The sequence below is a fragment of the Henckelia pumila genome, chromosome 2, assembly GCF_033568475.1.
Source record: "Henckelia pumila isolate YLH828 chromosome 2, ASM3356847v2, whole genome shotgun sequence".
Classification (NCBI taxonomy): domain Eukaryota; kingdom Viridiplantae; phylum Streptophyta; class Magnoliopsida; order Lamiales; family Gesneriaceae; genus Henckelia; species Henckelia pumila.
Window position 1 is genome coordinate 43,782,337 of NC_133121.1, and position 16,732 is coordinate 43,799,068.

The window sequence follows — 16,732 nt, forward strand, 5'->3', positions numbered from 1 at the left end:
AAAAAAGAGGCAGCTACAGCAGCCTTTCAGGGTTCAGTCTTCGCAGCCGACGAAGAAGCATTTTACTGGGCCGTATAAGGGCCCAAATCCACCCAGACCGCAGCAGAGGCCACAACAGAGAGGGGCAGCCGCCCCAAATCCTGGAGGGATACCACTATGCAAGACATGTAATAAGCCTCATTCGGGGCAATGTATGGCTTGTTCGGGAGTGTGCTACAAGTGGAATTTACCATGACCTATTGCAATGAATTGCCCGAACGTGAAGAACACTGCAGGACGTGTGTATGTTATGCAGGCTGAGGAGGAGGTTCCGGATACATCTCTGATCACGGGTAATCCTAACTTATGTCTTTAAGATCCAATTACTTGCATATTTAATTAGGACTGCATGAGTAATTGTGACTATTTGATTTTGGTTTATTTGACATTGCATTAGTATTATAAGATGAAATTTCTAAATTGTTGGGTTATAGAATGCTTAAGTGGAACTTTTGTGTCCTATGGGTTTAATTGACTGTTCCTAAGTTTCGTGTGTTCGTTGGAAAATTTTCTGAGTGCAGGGAAGATTCTCGTTAGAGGTAATGCTACGTATGCATTTCTAGATTCTAGAGCTACGCATTTATTTATCTCTTAGGAGTTTATTAGGCGGGTAGCCCTTATACCCGAGGATGCAGTTACGGGCTAGGATGTTACCTTGCCATCTGTCGAGATTATTTCTACCTCCAGTGTGCTCAGTGGTTTGGAGTTAGAGCTTCAGGGGAATTTGATTAGAGCTGATCTAGTGGTACTACCGATGTCAGGATTTGATCATATTCTTGACATGGATTGGTTATCAGTTAATGGAGCTTCGATAGATTTTCGGAAGCGGACATTATCAGTGAACCCTTCGAGTGGAGATTCCTTTATTTTGTTTGCAGCTCAGAGCAGCACTGATTTGCATGTCATTTCTTATGTACGTGCGAGGAAGATGTTACGGAAGGGTTGTTAGGGATTCATTGTGAGTGTGATTGCAGTAGGCGAGCCATCTACAAAAACTGTTTTGGATGTGGAGATTGTTTGTGATTTTCCGGATATCTTTCCGGACGATGTATCGGGAATTCTACCAGTCAGGGAAATTGAGTTCAGTATTGAGCTTTTACCAGGTACTGTGCCTATCTCAAAGGCACCATATCATCTTGCTCCCACTGAGATGAAAGAGTTGAATGAGCAGATTCGGGAGCTTCTAGAGAAGGGTTTCATTCGCCCTAGTTTCTCGCCTTGGGGTGCGACAGTATTGTTTGTGAAGAATAAATGTAGTAGCCCATAACCAAAATCAGTAATTAAGGAATTAATCATAATTACTTGGGTAGAGTTCGGAAGCTCCGAAGGTGAGATCGGAAGCTCCGATCAGGATCGGAAGCTCCGATCGATATTACGTCAGGCATGACGTGTGGCAAGATCGGAAGCTCCGATCAGGACCGAAAGCTCCGATCACCCCTATCCAAAGTCAACAAGTGATTTTTTGACACGTGACAGATCAGGATCTTCGGAAGCTTCGATGGCAGGATCGGACGTTCCGATCGAGGTTCGGACGTTCCGATCAAGGATCGGAAGTTCCGATCGTTGTCTATAAATAGAAGGCCGAGGCTTCACTTTCATTTGCCAATTCCAAGTTCTCCTTTCCATTCTAGTCCTTTTGGAGCTGTTCTAGTCTTCTTAGGCTTGGTCCGGAGGTCGGAGAGGCATTCGGGAGTCGTAGCGGAGTTGTGTCCAAGATCTGGAGGCATCGACATCAAAGGGCTAACGACGGACGAAGGTATAGCTTTTGCTTCCTATAAATATTTAGGAGTATGCAATAGCTTAGTTAAGGATTTTAGAGCACTTTAATGATAGTAGTAGTATCATTTGGCAGTGTAGAGCAGACTATAGGCGTGGACCTAGAGTTGGTAGAGCTTGCTCTGTTTTGAGGTACGAAAGTACTGTTCGAGATATCCTGACTGAGTATGCATGTATTATGTGACTGCATGATTTATATGTCATGATATTATGCTGCATTCATTTGCATCTTGCTGTATCTCTTTCGAGATGTCTGTTAGTAGGGTTGTACCCTATCCTGTTAGTGGATGGACTTCCATCGATTTGGGTCCGGCGTATCCACGGTTATCTCGGTATGGGAGCCACCTCCTGAAGCGACGGCACAGCGTGCTACATACCAGGGCCCGGTCTGTCTCTGTTATCTGATCCTTGACCTCGAGTCTATAGGGAGTTTCACTTTGCATGCATGTATACTCATACTCTCGTACTGAGCGTTTTATGCTCACGTCTCGTACTCTGTATTTTTTGGACACCCTATTCCATGGGGCAGGTTTGCGATTGGACGAGGAGGGTGGATCCAGGAGGGGCTAGTCAGTGGTTGGCCAGCTGGAGCTTCGTCTAGGTTTTATTACCGTTGTTTGGGTTTATACAGCTATTCTATTTGGTTGTATATTATTGGATAAATTACAAATTCCTTGACTTGGGATTGTATAATGTTTATGGTTTCCGCAGTTTTATTCTGATATCCGTTTAATTAAGTTAATTGCATGCCTAAGTTTTGTTAGTAGGTGATCTGGGTAAGGGTCACTACATTTATGGTATCAGAGCATGCAAAAGAATTCTTGGGATTTAGTCTCATCTTGAGGTATTTTTGTAGATGTCAAATCGTGACGACCGGAGTTCTCATGGCAGTGTTGGTGGGCGTTGGGGTGATGCCGACCGGGAGCCTCGTCGAGAACGGCGTCATCGTCACCATGACGACGAGCATTTCACTGTGCGTCGATTCTTAGCTATGGGTCCTAAGCCCTTAGTTGGAGGTGAGTCTCCGGAGGATGCGGAGAACTGGTTAGACCGCATGGAGATGACTTTTCAGACTTTCCAATGCACCGAGGAGCAGAAAGTGGAGACCCTTGGCTATCTTCTAGATGGGCGTGCGTGCAGGTGGTGGAGGTTTACTTCTGCACCTTTTGTTGCGGCGAGAGGAGTGGCCACCTAGGCCGAGTTCCGCACAGCTTTCCAAAAGCGGTATTTTCCTCCTGCACTCCGTCAGTCGAAGGCAGGTGAGCTACTGAGTCTGCGACAGGGATCCATGTCTATCGATGAGTATCAGCAGAGGTTCTTTGATCTGCTATCCTATTGCCCCGAGATTGCTGATAGATCAGAGATGAAGTATAATCTGTTCCTTCAGGGCCTTAACCCTAAGATCCATGACCGTGTGGCGGTTGGCGATGACATGTCCTACGAGGGTTTGGTGAGCCGTTGTCACCAGGCGGAGGACAACATTCGGCGGAACAGGTCTTTCCCTCAGTCGAGGCCTGCTAGTTCTTTGGGTCCCCGTGCCCAAACTTTCAAGAAGTCTGGATCTTCTTCTTCCTCTGGTTCTGGAGGTGTTGTCCGTTACGGTAAGAAGGACAAGTGTGATCACTGTGGGAAGAACCATCCATCCGACAAGTGCCGTAGAGCTTTTGTAGCTTGTTTCCGTTGTGGAGAGACTGGTCATATCCGGAGGGATTGTCCACTGTCTGGGGGAGGCGGTTCTGGATCTGGTTCTGGATCGGGTTCTTAGGCCACCGTACAGCAGAGGTCGCAGGGACAGTCTGCTGGGAGTTCTCATTTGAGGCCACGAGCTTCTGGCCAGGTGTTTGCCCTCAGACATGATCAGGCTGTGGAGGAGAATGAGAAAGTCATCGCAGGTACATTTCTGCTTTATGGTATACCTGCTCTTGTACTTATTGACACTGGTGCATCTCATTCCTTCATTTCTGCACGTTTTGTTAAGAGGCATAAGTTACCATGCATTGCACTAGACATAGTGATGTCTGTTTCTACTCCGACGGGCCAATCTTCTTTGGCTAAGCGTCTAGTAATGGGTTGCCCTTTAGAGTTCGAAGGGAACATTTTGTTAGCAAATCTCATGGTCCTGGAGATGGACGACTTTGATTGCATTCTGGGAATAGATATGTTGACTACCTATCGAGCTTCAGTGGACTGCTATCAGAGATTAGTACGCTTTCATCCGGAGGGGAGTGAGAGCTGGTTTTTCTATGGTGAGGGAGCGCGACCTCCGATGCCTTTGGTATCAGCTTTGAGAGCCTGTCGAGCTCTAGAGTCTGGCGGGGAAGGCTACCTTATCTATGCAGTTGATTTGTCCGCTGAGAGCATTGGGATAGAGAGCATTCCTGTTGTGGATGAATTTCCAGACGTATTTCCTGATGAGATTCCGGGTTTTCCTCCTGCAAGGGAAGTCGAGTTTGGCATAGAGTTGATGCCGGGTACTTCACCTATTTCTCGAGCACCGTATCATCTGGCTCCGTCAGAGATGCGTGAATTGAAGAATCAACTACAGGATCTTTTGGACAAGGGGTACATTTGTCCTAGTGTATCCCCTTGGGGAGCTCCTGTTCTCTTCGTGAAGAAGAAGGATGGGTCGATGCAGCTGTGCATTGACTATCGGCAGCTGAATCGAGTCACTATGAAGAACAAGTATCCGTTGCCTCGTATTGATGACTTGTTCGATCAGCTGCAGGGCATATCAGTTTACTCCAAGATTGAGGGTCCGTGATCAGGACGTAGCCAAGACTGCATTCCGTACTCGCTATGGGCATTACGAGTTCCTAGTGATGCCATTTGGTTTGACTAATGCGCCGGCTATATTCATGGATCTGATGAACCGTGTCTTCAGAGAATATTTGGACAAGTTTGTCGTGGTCTTCATTGACGACATCTTGGTGTATTCGTGTAATACAGAAGAACATGTTTCTCACTTGCGGTTGGTACTGCAGACTCTTCGGGATGAGCAGTTGTACGCAAAGCTGAGCAAGTGTGAGTTCTGGATGGATAGAGTGGTCTTTCTTGGCCATATCATATCCAGGGAGGGGATTTCTGTTGATCCAAGCAAGATTGATGCGGTACTTAATTGGTCGCGTCCGACGACAGTTGCTGAGATCCGTAGTTTTCTAGGTCTAGCAGGGTATTATCGTCGCTTCATTCTGAACTTCTCTCAACTGGCTCGACCTTTGACGCAGCTTACCCGCAAGGGTGTGGATTTCGAGTGGTCCTCCGAGTGCGAGGAGAATTTCTGTGAGCTTCGACGACGGTTGACTTCTGCGCCGGTGTTGGCATTACCGTCAGGATCTGGAGGGTATGTAGTTTACACGGATGCTTCTCTTCAGGGGTTAGGTTGTGTCCTGACTCAGAATGGGCATGTGATCGCATACGCTTCTAGACAGCTAAAGCTTCACGAGGACAACTACCCAGTCCATGATTTAGAATTGGCAGCCATTGTGTTCGCTTTGAAGATCTGGCGTCATTATCTGTATGGCAAGAAATTTGAGATCTTCACCGACCATAAGAGTCTCAAGTATTTGTTCACTCAGGCGGAGTTGAACATGAGACAGAGACGTTGGATGGACTTGCTTAAGGACTATGATTGCGAGATAAAGTACCATCCGGGAGCTGCTAATCTTACCGCTGATGCCTTGAGTCGCAAGGTGCGACTATCCGCACTTCAGACTTGTTCGATGTCTAGTGCGATCAGTGACTGTTGTACTTCAGGTTATACCTTCAAGCATAAGAAAGGTATGCAGAGTATCCAGATGTTTGCGATATTATCTGAGCCAGCCTTGTATTCGCGGATCCGAGATGCTCAGATGTCTGATTCGAAGACCCAGCGTTTAGCTCGTCTAGCTAACGAGGGTAGCTCATCTGGATTTCATTATCAGTCAGATGGTTTTCTGTGTTTGTCTGATAGGCTTGTGATTCTGCAGGATGAAGAGTTGCGAGAGGAGATTTTGTCTCAGGCGCATCGCACTAAGTTGAGTATTCATCCTGGGAACAACAAGATGTACAAGGATCTACGTACTCGTTTCTGGTGGAAACGAATGAAACGCAGTGTTTATCATTTTGTTTCGAGATGTTTGGTGTGTCAACAGGTCAAGGCAGAGTACCGACGACCTGGAGGATTGCTGCACAGTCTGCCTATTCCTGAATGGAAATGGGAGTTTATCACAATGGACTTTGTGACCCATTTGCCGGTATCCCCGAGGAACTGTGATGCTATCTGGGTTGTGGTGGACCGACTCACCAAGACAGCGCATTTCATTGCCTATAGCCGAGAGTACTCTGTGGATCGCATGGCACGGATGTACATTCAGGAGATCGTTCGACTTCATGGAGTGCCTGTGAGCATTGTCAGCGATCGGGATCCCAGGTTTATTTCTAGATTCTGGGGGAGTGTTAAGCGTGCGATGGGTACTACTCTCAGTTTGAGTACTGCCTATCATCTGGAGACTGATGGTCAGTCAGAGCGCACTATCCGTACGTTAGAGGATATGCTTAGAGCGTGCGTCATGGATTTTGGTTCAGCCTGGCAGGATCATTTGCCGTTGATCGAGTTCGCTTACAACAACATCTATCACACTAGTATTGGGATGGCACCTTTTGAGGCGTTGTATGGGCGACGTTGTCGTACTCCACTCTTCTGGGAAGAAGTGGGGGAGAGACAGGCTGAGGGGCCGGAGTTTATCCAGCAGGTATTGTTGATCAAATCAAGAAACGGATTAAGACTGCACAGGATCGTCAGGCCAGTTATGCTAATATCATGCGTAGGCCCTTGCAGTTCGAGGTCGGGGAGAAAGTGTTTCTGCGAGTGTCACCTTTCCGCAAGATTCTCAGATTTGGCCTTAAGGGCAAGTTGTCTCCCAGATTTATCGGTCCGTTTGAGAACTTCGAAAGCATTGGCGATTTGGCTTATCGACTAGCTTTGCCACCGCATCTATCCAGTATTCACAACGTGTTCCACGTATCTCTGTTGCGACGGTATGTGGCGGATGAATCTCATATTCTGCAGCGGTCTGAGGTTCAGGTAGACTAGGATTTGACTTATGTTGAGAAACCTCTTCGTATCCTGGATTATAAGGATAAGATTTTACGGAACAAATTCATTCCTTTGGTTTTAGTTCAGTGGCAGCGCCGAGGCACTGAGAAAGCTACTTGGGAGCTTGAGGACAGGATGCGTAAAGACCATCCTGAGTTGTTTTGATTTCATTCTTTAAGTTGTATTCAGTTGCAATCTCTGTAAACGTTTGATTTGAATAAAGAATGTTTAAATTTTTGTATTTGCATTCGGTACTTAAGATCTGATTTCGAGGACAAAATATCTTAAGTGGGGGAGAATGTAGTAGCCCGTAACCAAAATCAGTAATTAAGGAATTAATCATAATTACTTGGGTAGAGTTCGAAAGCTCCGAAGGTGAGATCGGAAGCTCCGATCAGGATCGGAAGCTCCGAACAGGATCGGAAGCTCCGATCGATATTACGTCAGGCATGACGTGTGGCAAGATCGGAAGCTCCGATCACCCCTATCCGAAGTCAACAAGTGATATTTTGACACGTGACAGATTAGGATCTTCGGAAGCTCCGATGGCAGGATCGGACGTTCCGATCGAGGTTCGGACGTTCCGATCAAGGATCGGAAGTTTCGATCGTTGTCTATAAATAGAAGGCCGAGACTTCACTTTCATTTGCCAATTCCGAGTTCTCCTTTCCATTCTAGTCCTTTTGGAGCTGTTCTAGTCTTCTTAGGCTTGGTCCGGAGGTCGGCGAGGCATTCGGGAGTCGTAGCGGAGTTGTGTCCAAGATCTGGAGGCATCGACATCAAAGGGCTAACGACGGACGAAGGTATAGCTTTTGCTTCCTATAAATATTTAGGAGTATGCAATAGCTTAGTTAAGGCTTTTAGAGCACTTTAATAATAGTATTATCATTTGGCAGTGTAGAGCAGACTATAGGCGTGGACCTAGAGTTGGTAGAGCTTGCTCTGTTTTGAGGTACGAAAGTACTGTTCGAGATATCCTGACTGAGTTTGCATGTATTATGTGACTGCATGATTTATATGCCATGATATTATGCTGCATTCATTTGCATCTTGCTTTATCTCTTTCGAGATGTCTGTTAGTAGGGTTGTACCCTTTCCTGTTAGTGGATGGACTTCCATCGATTTGGGTCCGGCGTATCCACGGTTATCTCGGTATGGGAGCCACCTCCTGAAGCGACGGAACAGCGTGCTACATACTAGGACCCGGTCTGTCTCTGTTATCTGATCCTTGACCTCGAGTCTATAGGGAGTTTCACTTTGCATGCATGTATACTCATACTCTAGTACTGAGCGTTTTATGCTCACGTCTCGTACTCTGTATTTTCTGGACACCCTATTCCATGGGGCAGGTTTGCAATTGGACGAGGAGGGTGGATCCAGGAGGGGCTAGTCAGTGGTTGGCCAGCTGGAGCTTCGTCTAGGTTTTATTACCGTTGTTTGGGTTTATACAGCTATTCGATTTGGTTGTATATTATTGGATAAATTACAGATTCCTTGACTTGGGATTGTATAATGTTTATGGTTTCCGCAGTTTTATTCTGATATCCATTTAATTAAGTTAATTGCATGCCTAAGTTCTGTTAGTAGGTGATCTGGGTAAGGGTCACTACAATAAAGATGGCAACATGAGATTATGTATCGACTATCTGGAGCTTAACAGGGTCATAGTGAAGAATAAGTACCCACTGTCAAGGATAAAGGATCTGTTTGATAAGTTGTAGGGAGATTTGGTGTTCTCCAAGATCGATCTACGATTTGGATACTATCAGTTATGATTCAGAGGGGGAGGATGTGTCCAAGACTGCATTGTGGACACGTTATGGGCAATATGAGTTTATGGTGATGCCGTTTGGCTTGACTAATTTTTCAGCGGTTTTCATGGATCTCATGAACCGTGTATTTAGGACATACCTTGATCAGTTCATCATCGTCTTCATCGACAATATCTTGATTTATTCAAGGAGCTTGGAGGAGCATAGACAGCACTTGCAGACAACTTTGTAGATTTTGAGGGAGCCGAAGTTATATGCGAAATTCAGCAAGTGCGAGTTTTGGCTTGACCAAGTAGCAATCTTGGGCCACGTTGTCTCTAAGGATGGTATAGAAGTGGACCCATCGAAAGTTGAGGCTGTTCAGAGTTGGGAGATTCCAAAGAATGTATCAGAGATTCGAATTTTCATAGGTGTAGCAGGATATTATCGGAAGTTCATCAAGAGTTTCTCTTCTATAGAAGTATCCTTGACATCATTGACCAAGAAGAACGCGAAGTATGTTTGGAGTCTTGAATGTTAGAGGAGCTTTGATCAGCTAAAGGAGGCACTTACTTCTGCGCCATTGTTGGCAATGCCAGTGGATCACGATGAGTTTTTTGTGTACACAGACGCGTGTAAGATGGGATTAGGCATTTTTCTTATGCAGAGTGGTAAGGTGATTGCCTATGCGTCGAGACAGTTGAAGATTCATGAGCAGAAATATCCGACGCATAATTTAGAGCTTGCAGCTGTTGTATTTGCGCTTAAAATTTGGAGGCACTACCTGTACAGTGAGAAGTGCAAGATTTTCACTGATCACAAGAGCCTTAAGTACTTCTTCACTCAGAAGGAGTTGAATATGAGGCAGCGCAGGTGGTTGGATTTGGTTAAGGATTATGACTGTGACATTAGCTACCACCCGGGTAAAGCTAATGTAGTAGCCGATGCCTTGAGTCGGAAGACTTCAGTGTTAGCATGTGTGTCAGTGCAGCAACCTATACAGAGTACTGAGATACAGAGGTTTGACTTGGAGATCTATTCGAGTGGGCATACACTGAGTTTATCAGCACTAATAGTACAGCCAACTCTTCGGGGTCGAATCAGAGATGGACAGCCTACCGACAAACAGTTGCAGTGTTTGAAGCGGAAGGATGAGGCCAGAGGCATTCTTCTTTATACAGTCTATTATGGTATTGTTCGGTACAGAGGACGGATGTGGGTGTCGAGTTTTGATCAATTGAGAGCAGATATTATGACAGAGGCATAAGCATCTTCGTACTCCATTCATCCCGGGAGTACTAAGATGTACCGAAATTTGGGGACATTATATTGGTGGCCTGACATGAAGAGGGATATTGGTCGTTTTGTATCCGAGTGCTTGACTTGTCAGCAGGTCAAGGCAGAGCATCAGCGACCAGCGGGGTTGCTTCGACCACTTCCCATTCCAAAGTGGAAATTGGAGAACATCACTATGGATTTTGTGGTTGGATTACCGAGGAGTTCCAGAGGATCTACAACAATTTGGGTAATTGTCATCCGACTCACCAAATCAGCGCATTTTATGACAGTGAGGACTAATTTCACTATGACTCAGTATGCAGAGCTTTATATCAGAGAGATCGTCAGATTACATGGCATTCCAATTTCTATCATGTCAGACCGAGACCAGAGATTTAATTTTGCATTTTGGAAGAGTCTGCACGCAGCCATGGTGATGAAGCTATTGTTTAGCACTGCATTTCATCCTCAGACAGATGGTCCGTCGAAGAGAGTGATACAGACCCTTGAAGATTTATTGAGGGCTTGTGTGATGGACTTCCAGGGCTCATGGGAGTCGAGATTACCTCTAGTGGAGTTTACCTATAACAACAATTATCAGGCATCTATAGGTATGGCTCCCTACAAGGCTCTTTATGGGAGAAGGTGTAGATCTCCTTTACATTGGGATGAGATTGGAGAGAGGGTTCTTTTAGGACCCGAGATAGTGCAGCAGACAGCGGACATTGTAACTCATATTCGAGATCGAATGAGGACCGCACAGAGTCATCAGAAGAGTTATGCTGAACGAAGACGACGTGACCTCGTGTTTTCCATAGGTGATCAAGTGTTTTTTAGGGTTTTGCCTATGAAGGGCGTGATGCGATTTAGTAGGAAGGACAAGCTCAATCCGAGGTATATTGGCCCATTTGAGATTTTGGAGAGGATTGGCACGTTTTCCTACCGTTTGGCACTACCACCAAATATTGCGACAGTACACAACGTGTTTCATTTATCTATGCTTCGGAATTATATCTCTAATTCGTCGCATGTATTGGATTTTGAGCCTCTAAAGCTGACACCTGAGCTAGAGTTTGAGGAGAGGCCTTTTCGGGTCTTAGCTCGTGAGGAAATGAGGCTTAGGACGCGGGTTATTTTGATGGTCAAAGTGCAGTGGTTGAATCATTACGAGGAGGAAGCTACTTGGGAGACTGGGGCCGATATAAGGACACGTTACCCGGAGTATTCGGTACGCAACTTAATTTCGAGGACGAATATCAATTTAAGGGGGGAGAGTTGTAAAGTCCGGAATTTTCTTAGGTGATTTCTCATGCATAATTAGGAAAATAATTAATTAAAAATTAGAAAAGAGGGTTAAATGATTTTACGTGATATTATGTGAATTATCTACATGTTTTAAATTTTATTTTTAGCATTTAACCCGTAATTATGAAATTTGTGAAATATTATTTTTCAACCGCGTAGACGGGACCGTGGATGAACGAAAAGAATAATTTTCAGTCAAAATATTTTATGGAAATTTTACGAGCCATAAAATTATTATTTTAAAGTTTTATTTTTAGAAAATAGGAGTTTTAATATATATACATTAAGAGCTTTTAGTAGGCTTTTAAAAGCCCATGTTTTATTATTACAAAAATTCATCAGAAAAATATCAAATTTTAATGGGCTATTTTGTGTTTAAACTTGATTAATTATTTTATAAAAATTAAGCCCAATAATTAAGCAAACAAATAATTAAACTAGGCCTTATTTTCTTCTCCTTTCTCACATTTACTCAACCTTAGCCACCACGGCCATAATTTTTCCATCATCTTCCCCACGTCACAACACACACCATACACTAATTTCTGAAGATTCAAGCAGAGATTCGAAGGTCGTTCATCCCGGGGATCCTTCTACCCATCGACAACGTATATTTGGGTTGAAAATTCATAAGGCGTGTTTGAATTCTCTTCTTGGCAACCATTTAAGCCATAATATTCTTATGCATACATAAAAGTTTTGATCTAGCATGTTGTGTGTGAATTATATGTAGATCTTGCATGTATACATAAGCTGCACAATGTGTTCACGCTTTCTTCATGCATTTTGCCTCACGTTTTCTCATATGAAGGGTTCTGGAGGGCTGGCTTGTGGTTAGAAGGATGTGTTAGGGTCCCTTTGGTCGGTCTAGGTGGTGCCTTGAAGCTGGTCCAGGCTGGGTTCGATGCCATCCTTTAAATTGTGCACAACAGGTTGCAGATTTAGGGTTCTTGGAAGAGGGGATCGGTCGGGCTGTGTGATGATTGGTTGGGGCTCGGGCTGGTAAGGTTAGAACTGCCCAAACATGGGCTAGGTGTGGGCGATGGAGCTCCTAACAGTGGTGGCCGGAGCTGGGCGGCCGCTGCCATAGAAGGGCTGCTGGTCGCGGGAAGGGGGCGCAAGAGAGAGAGAGAGAGAGGGGTTCGGGTTATGGGTTGTGCAGGAGGGTCGGGTCATGGGCTTGAGGCCCGTGGATATTATTGGGCCAGATTGTGGTAATTTGGGCTTATTGGGCCATAATAAGTTATTAATGGGCTGTGGGTTCACTAATGGGCCAGGAATTTACTAATGGGCTTGAATAAGATAATTGGGCTAAATTTGAGTTAATGGGCCTAAGTTGATTTATTGGGCCAGTTAAAGATTTTATGGGCTTAAGTCTAAGGAGTCAGCAGTCCATGAAAAATGCATGGTCCGTAAATATATATTTAATTCTTGCATATATATTTTTATGTATAAATAATTATAATTTTTATGAAAATTAATTAAATATATATTTACGGGCAAATTTTTATGAAAATAATATCATGAAGAATTTTTATGTTTGTGCATGATGAAATATGTTATTGTATGATTATGGGCATGAAAAATATTTTTAAGGAAGTTGAAGTGGGTGTGTGACAATCTACGAGATTGAGGATGGGATACCTAGGCCCGAAGACCTTTCCATATGCTACGGGACTGTGGATCGGGATACTGAGGCTCGATTGCTTTTCCATATGTTTATGATAATGCTCCTATGGATCCGGGATCAACCTGGTGTAGTGGCATAAGAGGTGGAGATCCCACTGCCACGTACGTTTGTTTCTTGATTGATCAATCACACATGTTACGGTCACACGACATGAATGCAACCTAATGAAAGTTTCAAGTTATGACATGCCATATGTATTATGTATGATGAATGTGATATAATACGATTATGGGAACATGTTACGCTTGCATGAATTTTTCTCAAGTTGATATTATGGGATAGAGCGTGATGAGCCCCTAGGCTCAGTAGACTTAAATGGTGCAGGTGAACAAGATTATGGTGTTGAAAATATAGCCTCAACTAGTGGTGAGGATTTATGAGCTCTCGACAGCCGGCTAGCCCGTGACCTTTGTTAGTAGTTTTCAGTGGTTTTGGATATGATATAGTATTTTCACACATATTTTTATGATTTTATCAGTTTATGAATTTTACGAGCAAATTTTATGGAGGGTTTAAGTTACAGTATTTTTATGCATGGATTTTATAATTAAGAATTTAATTTAGTGATATTTTTATTTGCATGCAAAAATAGTATTTTGTGTAGGATATTTTATTGAACGTTATTTTAATTTTAATTAAATATATGTATGGGCATATATATAGTACCTTTACTTTTAAATCAAGTATATTTATTTATATATATATATAGTACTAAGTATTTAAAAAAAATTCAGTAGTAAGTAGATCAAGTCGTTTCAAAGTGGGTTAGCCTTGTTCAAGTTGTTCCCAAGAAAACGAGAATTACAATGGTGAAGAATACGAATTATGAGTTGGTTCCCACCCGAATTCAGAATGGATGGAGGGTTTGTATAGATTATAGAAAATTAAATGCTGAGACCCGAAAGGACCATTTTTCTTTGTCTTTTATTGATCAGATGATTGAGAGATTAGCTTGTCATTCTTATTATTGTTTTCTTGATGGCTATTCTGGTTATTTTCAGATTGCGATTGCGCCGGAGTATCAAGATAATACGACGTTCACTTGCCCGTTTTGCACCTTTGCTTACCAGTGTATGCCCTACGGACTTTTCTATGCACTAGCCACATTCCAGCGGTGTATGGTTAGCATATTCTCTGATTTTATTGAGAACATTTTAGAAGTTTTCATGGATGATTTTACTGTCTATGGTGACTCATTTGAGAATTGTTTGTCTAACCTTACACTTGTACTCAAAAGGTGTGTAGAAACTAACCTTTGGTTAAATTCTGAAAAATGCCACTTTATGGTTGAACAAGGTATAGTTTTGGGTCATGTTGTCTCTTCTAATGGTATTGACGTAGATAATGCTAAAATTGATATCATTCAATCCTTACCTTACCCCACTTGTGTGCGGAAAGTGCGTTCTTTTCTTGGACATGCAGCTTTTAATAAGATTTACATTCAGGATTTCGCAAAGCTTGCATCGCCCATGTGCAAGCTGTTACAAAAAGAAGTCACTTTTTCATGAGTTTGATGATGCATGCAAAATTTCTTTTGAAAAACTGAAAGACTCATTGACTTTTGTACCCATCATTCAACCACCTAACTGGAGTAAGAAATTTGAGATTATGTATGATGCCAGTGACTACGCAGTAGGAGCAGTTTTGGGACAACGAGTTGGGAATGCATCTCATGCCATATACTATGCCTTGAGAATTTTGAATGATGCTCAGCAAAATTATTCAACTACTGAAAATAGCTTTTAGCTGTTGTTTTTGCTTTGGAAAAGTTTAGATCCTATTTAATTGGCACTAAAATAGTTGTTTATTTTGACCATGTAGCTCTTCTCTATCTAATGGAAAAGAAGGAGGCAAAACCAAGACTAATAAGATGGGTACTGCTTTTAAGTGAATTTGATTTGGAGATTAAAGACAAGCAAGGAACATAAAATAGAGTGTCTGGTCACTTCAGCCGCTTGGCCCATGTTAATGAGGAGTTGTGCTTGGAAGATGAATTTCCTGATGAGCAATTATTTTCTACAAGTACAACAGTACCCTGGTACGCGCATATTGTCAATTATTTAGTTACTAATGGGTTTCCCACTGATTTCTCTAGAGCTCAAAAAGATAAGGTCAAGAGTAACGCCAAATATTATGTTTGGGATTATCCTTACTTATGGAAGCATTGTGCGGACCAAGTAATAAGAAGGTGTGTTCCTAAAAGCGAGGTAATCCCTATCCTTACATTTTGTCATTCTTATGCTTGTGGAGGTCACTTTGGATCCAAGAGAACGACGAGGAAGGTATTAGATTGTGGATTCTTTTGGCTGTCCTTATTTCGAGATGCTTATTATTTCTTTATGTCATGCGCTCAATGCCAGAAGACAGGTAACATATCCCAATGAAAGGAGATGCCTCAACACCCCATCCTTGTTTGTGAAATTTTTGATGTGTGGGGCATCGACTTCATGGGACCTTTTCCTAGTTCTTTTGATATATTATATCTTGTTTGATGTGGATTATGTTTCAAAGTGGGTGGAAGCTAAAGCCACCCGAACTGACGATTCAAAAGTGGTTGCAGATTTTGTCAAGAATAATATTTTCTCAGGGTTTGAGATTCCAAGAGAAATCATAAGTGATAGAGGTACTCATTTTTGCAACCGGACTGTGGCAAGATTAATGAAGAAATACCATGTGACACACAAAATTTCTACGGAATATCATCCGCAATCTAATGGACAAGCATAAGTGTCAAATAGAGAGATCAAGTCTATTCTAGAGAAGACAGTGAATCCGACTAGGAAGGACTGGAGCCTAAGATTGGATGATTCTTTATGGGCCTACAAAACTGTGTACAAGACGTCGATTGAAATGTCACCATACAGTTTAATTTTTGGGAAACCTTGTCATCTTCCGATGGAGTTGGAGCACAGAGCTTATTGGGCTATCAAGACTTTTAATATGAAGATGTATGAAAGTGGGGAGCATAGGAAGCTACAGTTGCAAGAACTAGAGGAAATACGTAATGATGCATATGACAGTTCAAATATATACAAGGAGAAGACAAATGCCTTTCATGATAAGATGATTTCTAGTAGAGAATTTGAAGTTGGTCAGAAAGTTCTTCTCTATCATTCACGACTTCGGTTATTCTCATGTAAGTTGCGTTCATGATGGATTGTACCTTTTGTTATTACTAATTATGTTTTTCCCCATAATGCAGTAGAGATTCAGAGCTTGGAAACTTCAAAGATATTCAAATTGAATGGACATAGACTAAAGCATTATTATGAAGGAGTCCAAGCAGAAGAAGTAGAGGAGGTGCATGAACTGGAACTCGAGGATCCACAAATCATTGAGTAAACTGAAGCATGCAGTCGGGCTGACGACAGTAAACAGAGGTGCTGCTTGGCAGGCAACTTAGGGGAGTTTTCTTAATTCTTTTTCTTATTTTATTTGTTTTTCTTTAGTTCAATTTTACTTAAATTGGGGACAATGTAAGATTTAAGATGGGGAGAGGACTTAGCCAATCATTTAGAGGATTTAGTCGGTTATTGAAAAAAACAATTAGAGCACATAGTTAGTGATGAATATGACTATTGAAATTCACTAGCTCATGACGATATCTAATTGATGACATGCATGCTTTTGAAAATAGATGATTTTCTAACCTTGGAACACTTTGATCTACAATGCAAATTAGACTTTGATATGGCTCATGAATATTTTTGAGCACACATGAGTCATGGCTTGTGAATGTATATGACATAGTGAAGGTCGTGTGAGCCTTGTGATAGTCTTCGGAAGTTGCTAGTGCATGTCAGAACTTAACTACATATT

The 16,732-nt window shown here is 42.7% G+C and overlaps 1 protein-coding gene across 1 annotated transcript; it reads left to right on the forward strand.

The window, feature by feature from the left end:
• The first annotated feature begins 15,808 nt into the window (after positions 1-15,808).
• Positions 15,809-16,255, forward strand: LOC140877559 (uncharacterized). The gene is made up of 2 exons (XM_073281097.1): positions 15,809-16,049; positions 16,116-16,255. Exons 1-2 carry the CDS (start codon positions 15,809-15,811, stop codon positions 16,253-16,255), a joined length of 381 nt encoding a protein of 126 aa, XP_073137198.1.
• Positions 16,256-16,732: the final 477 nt, after the last annotated feature.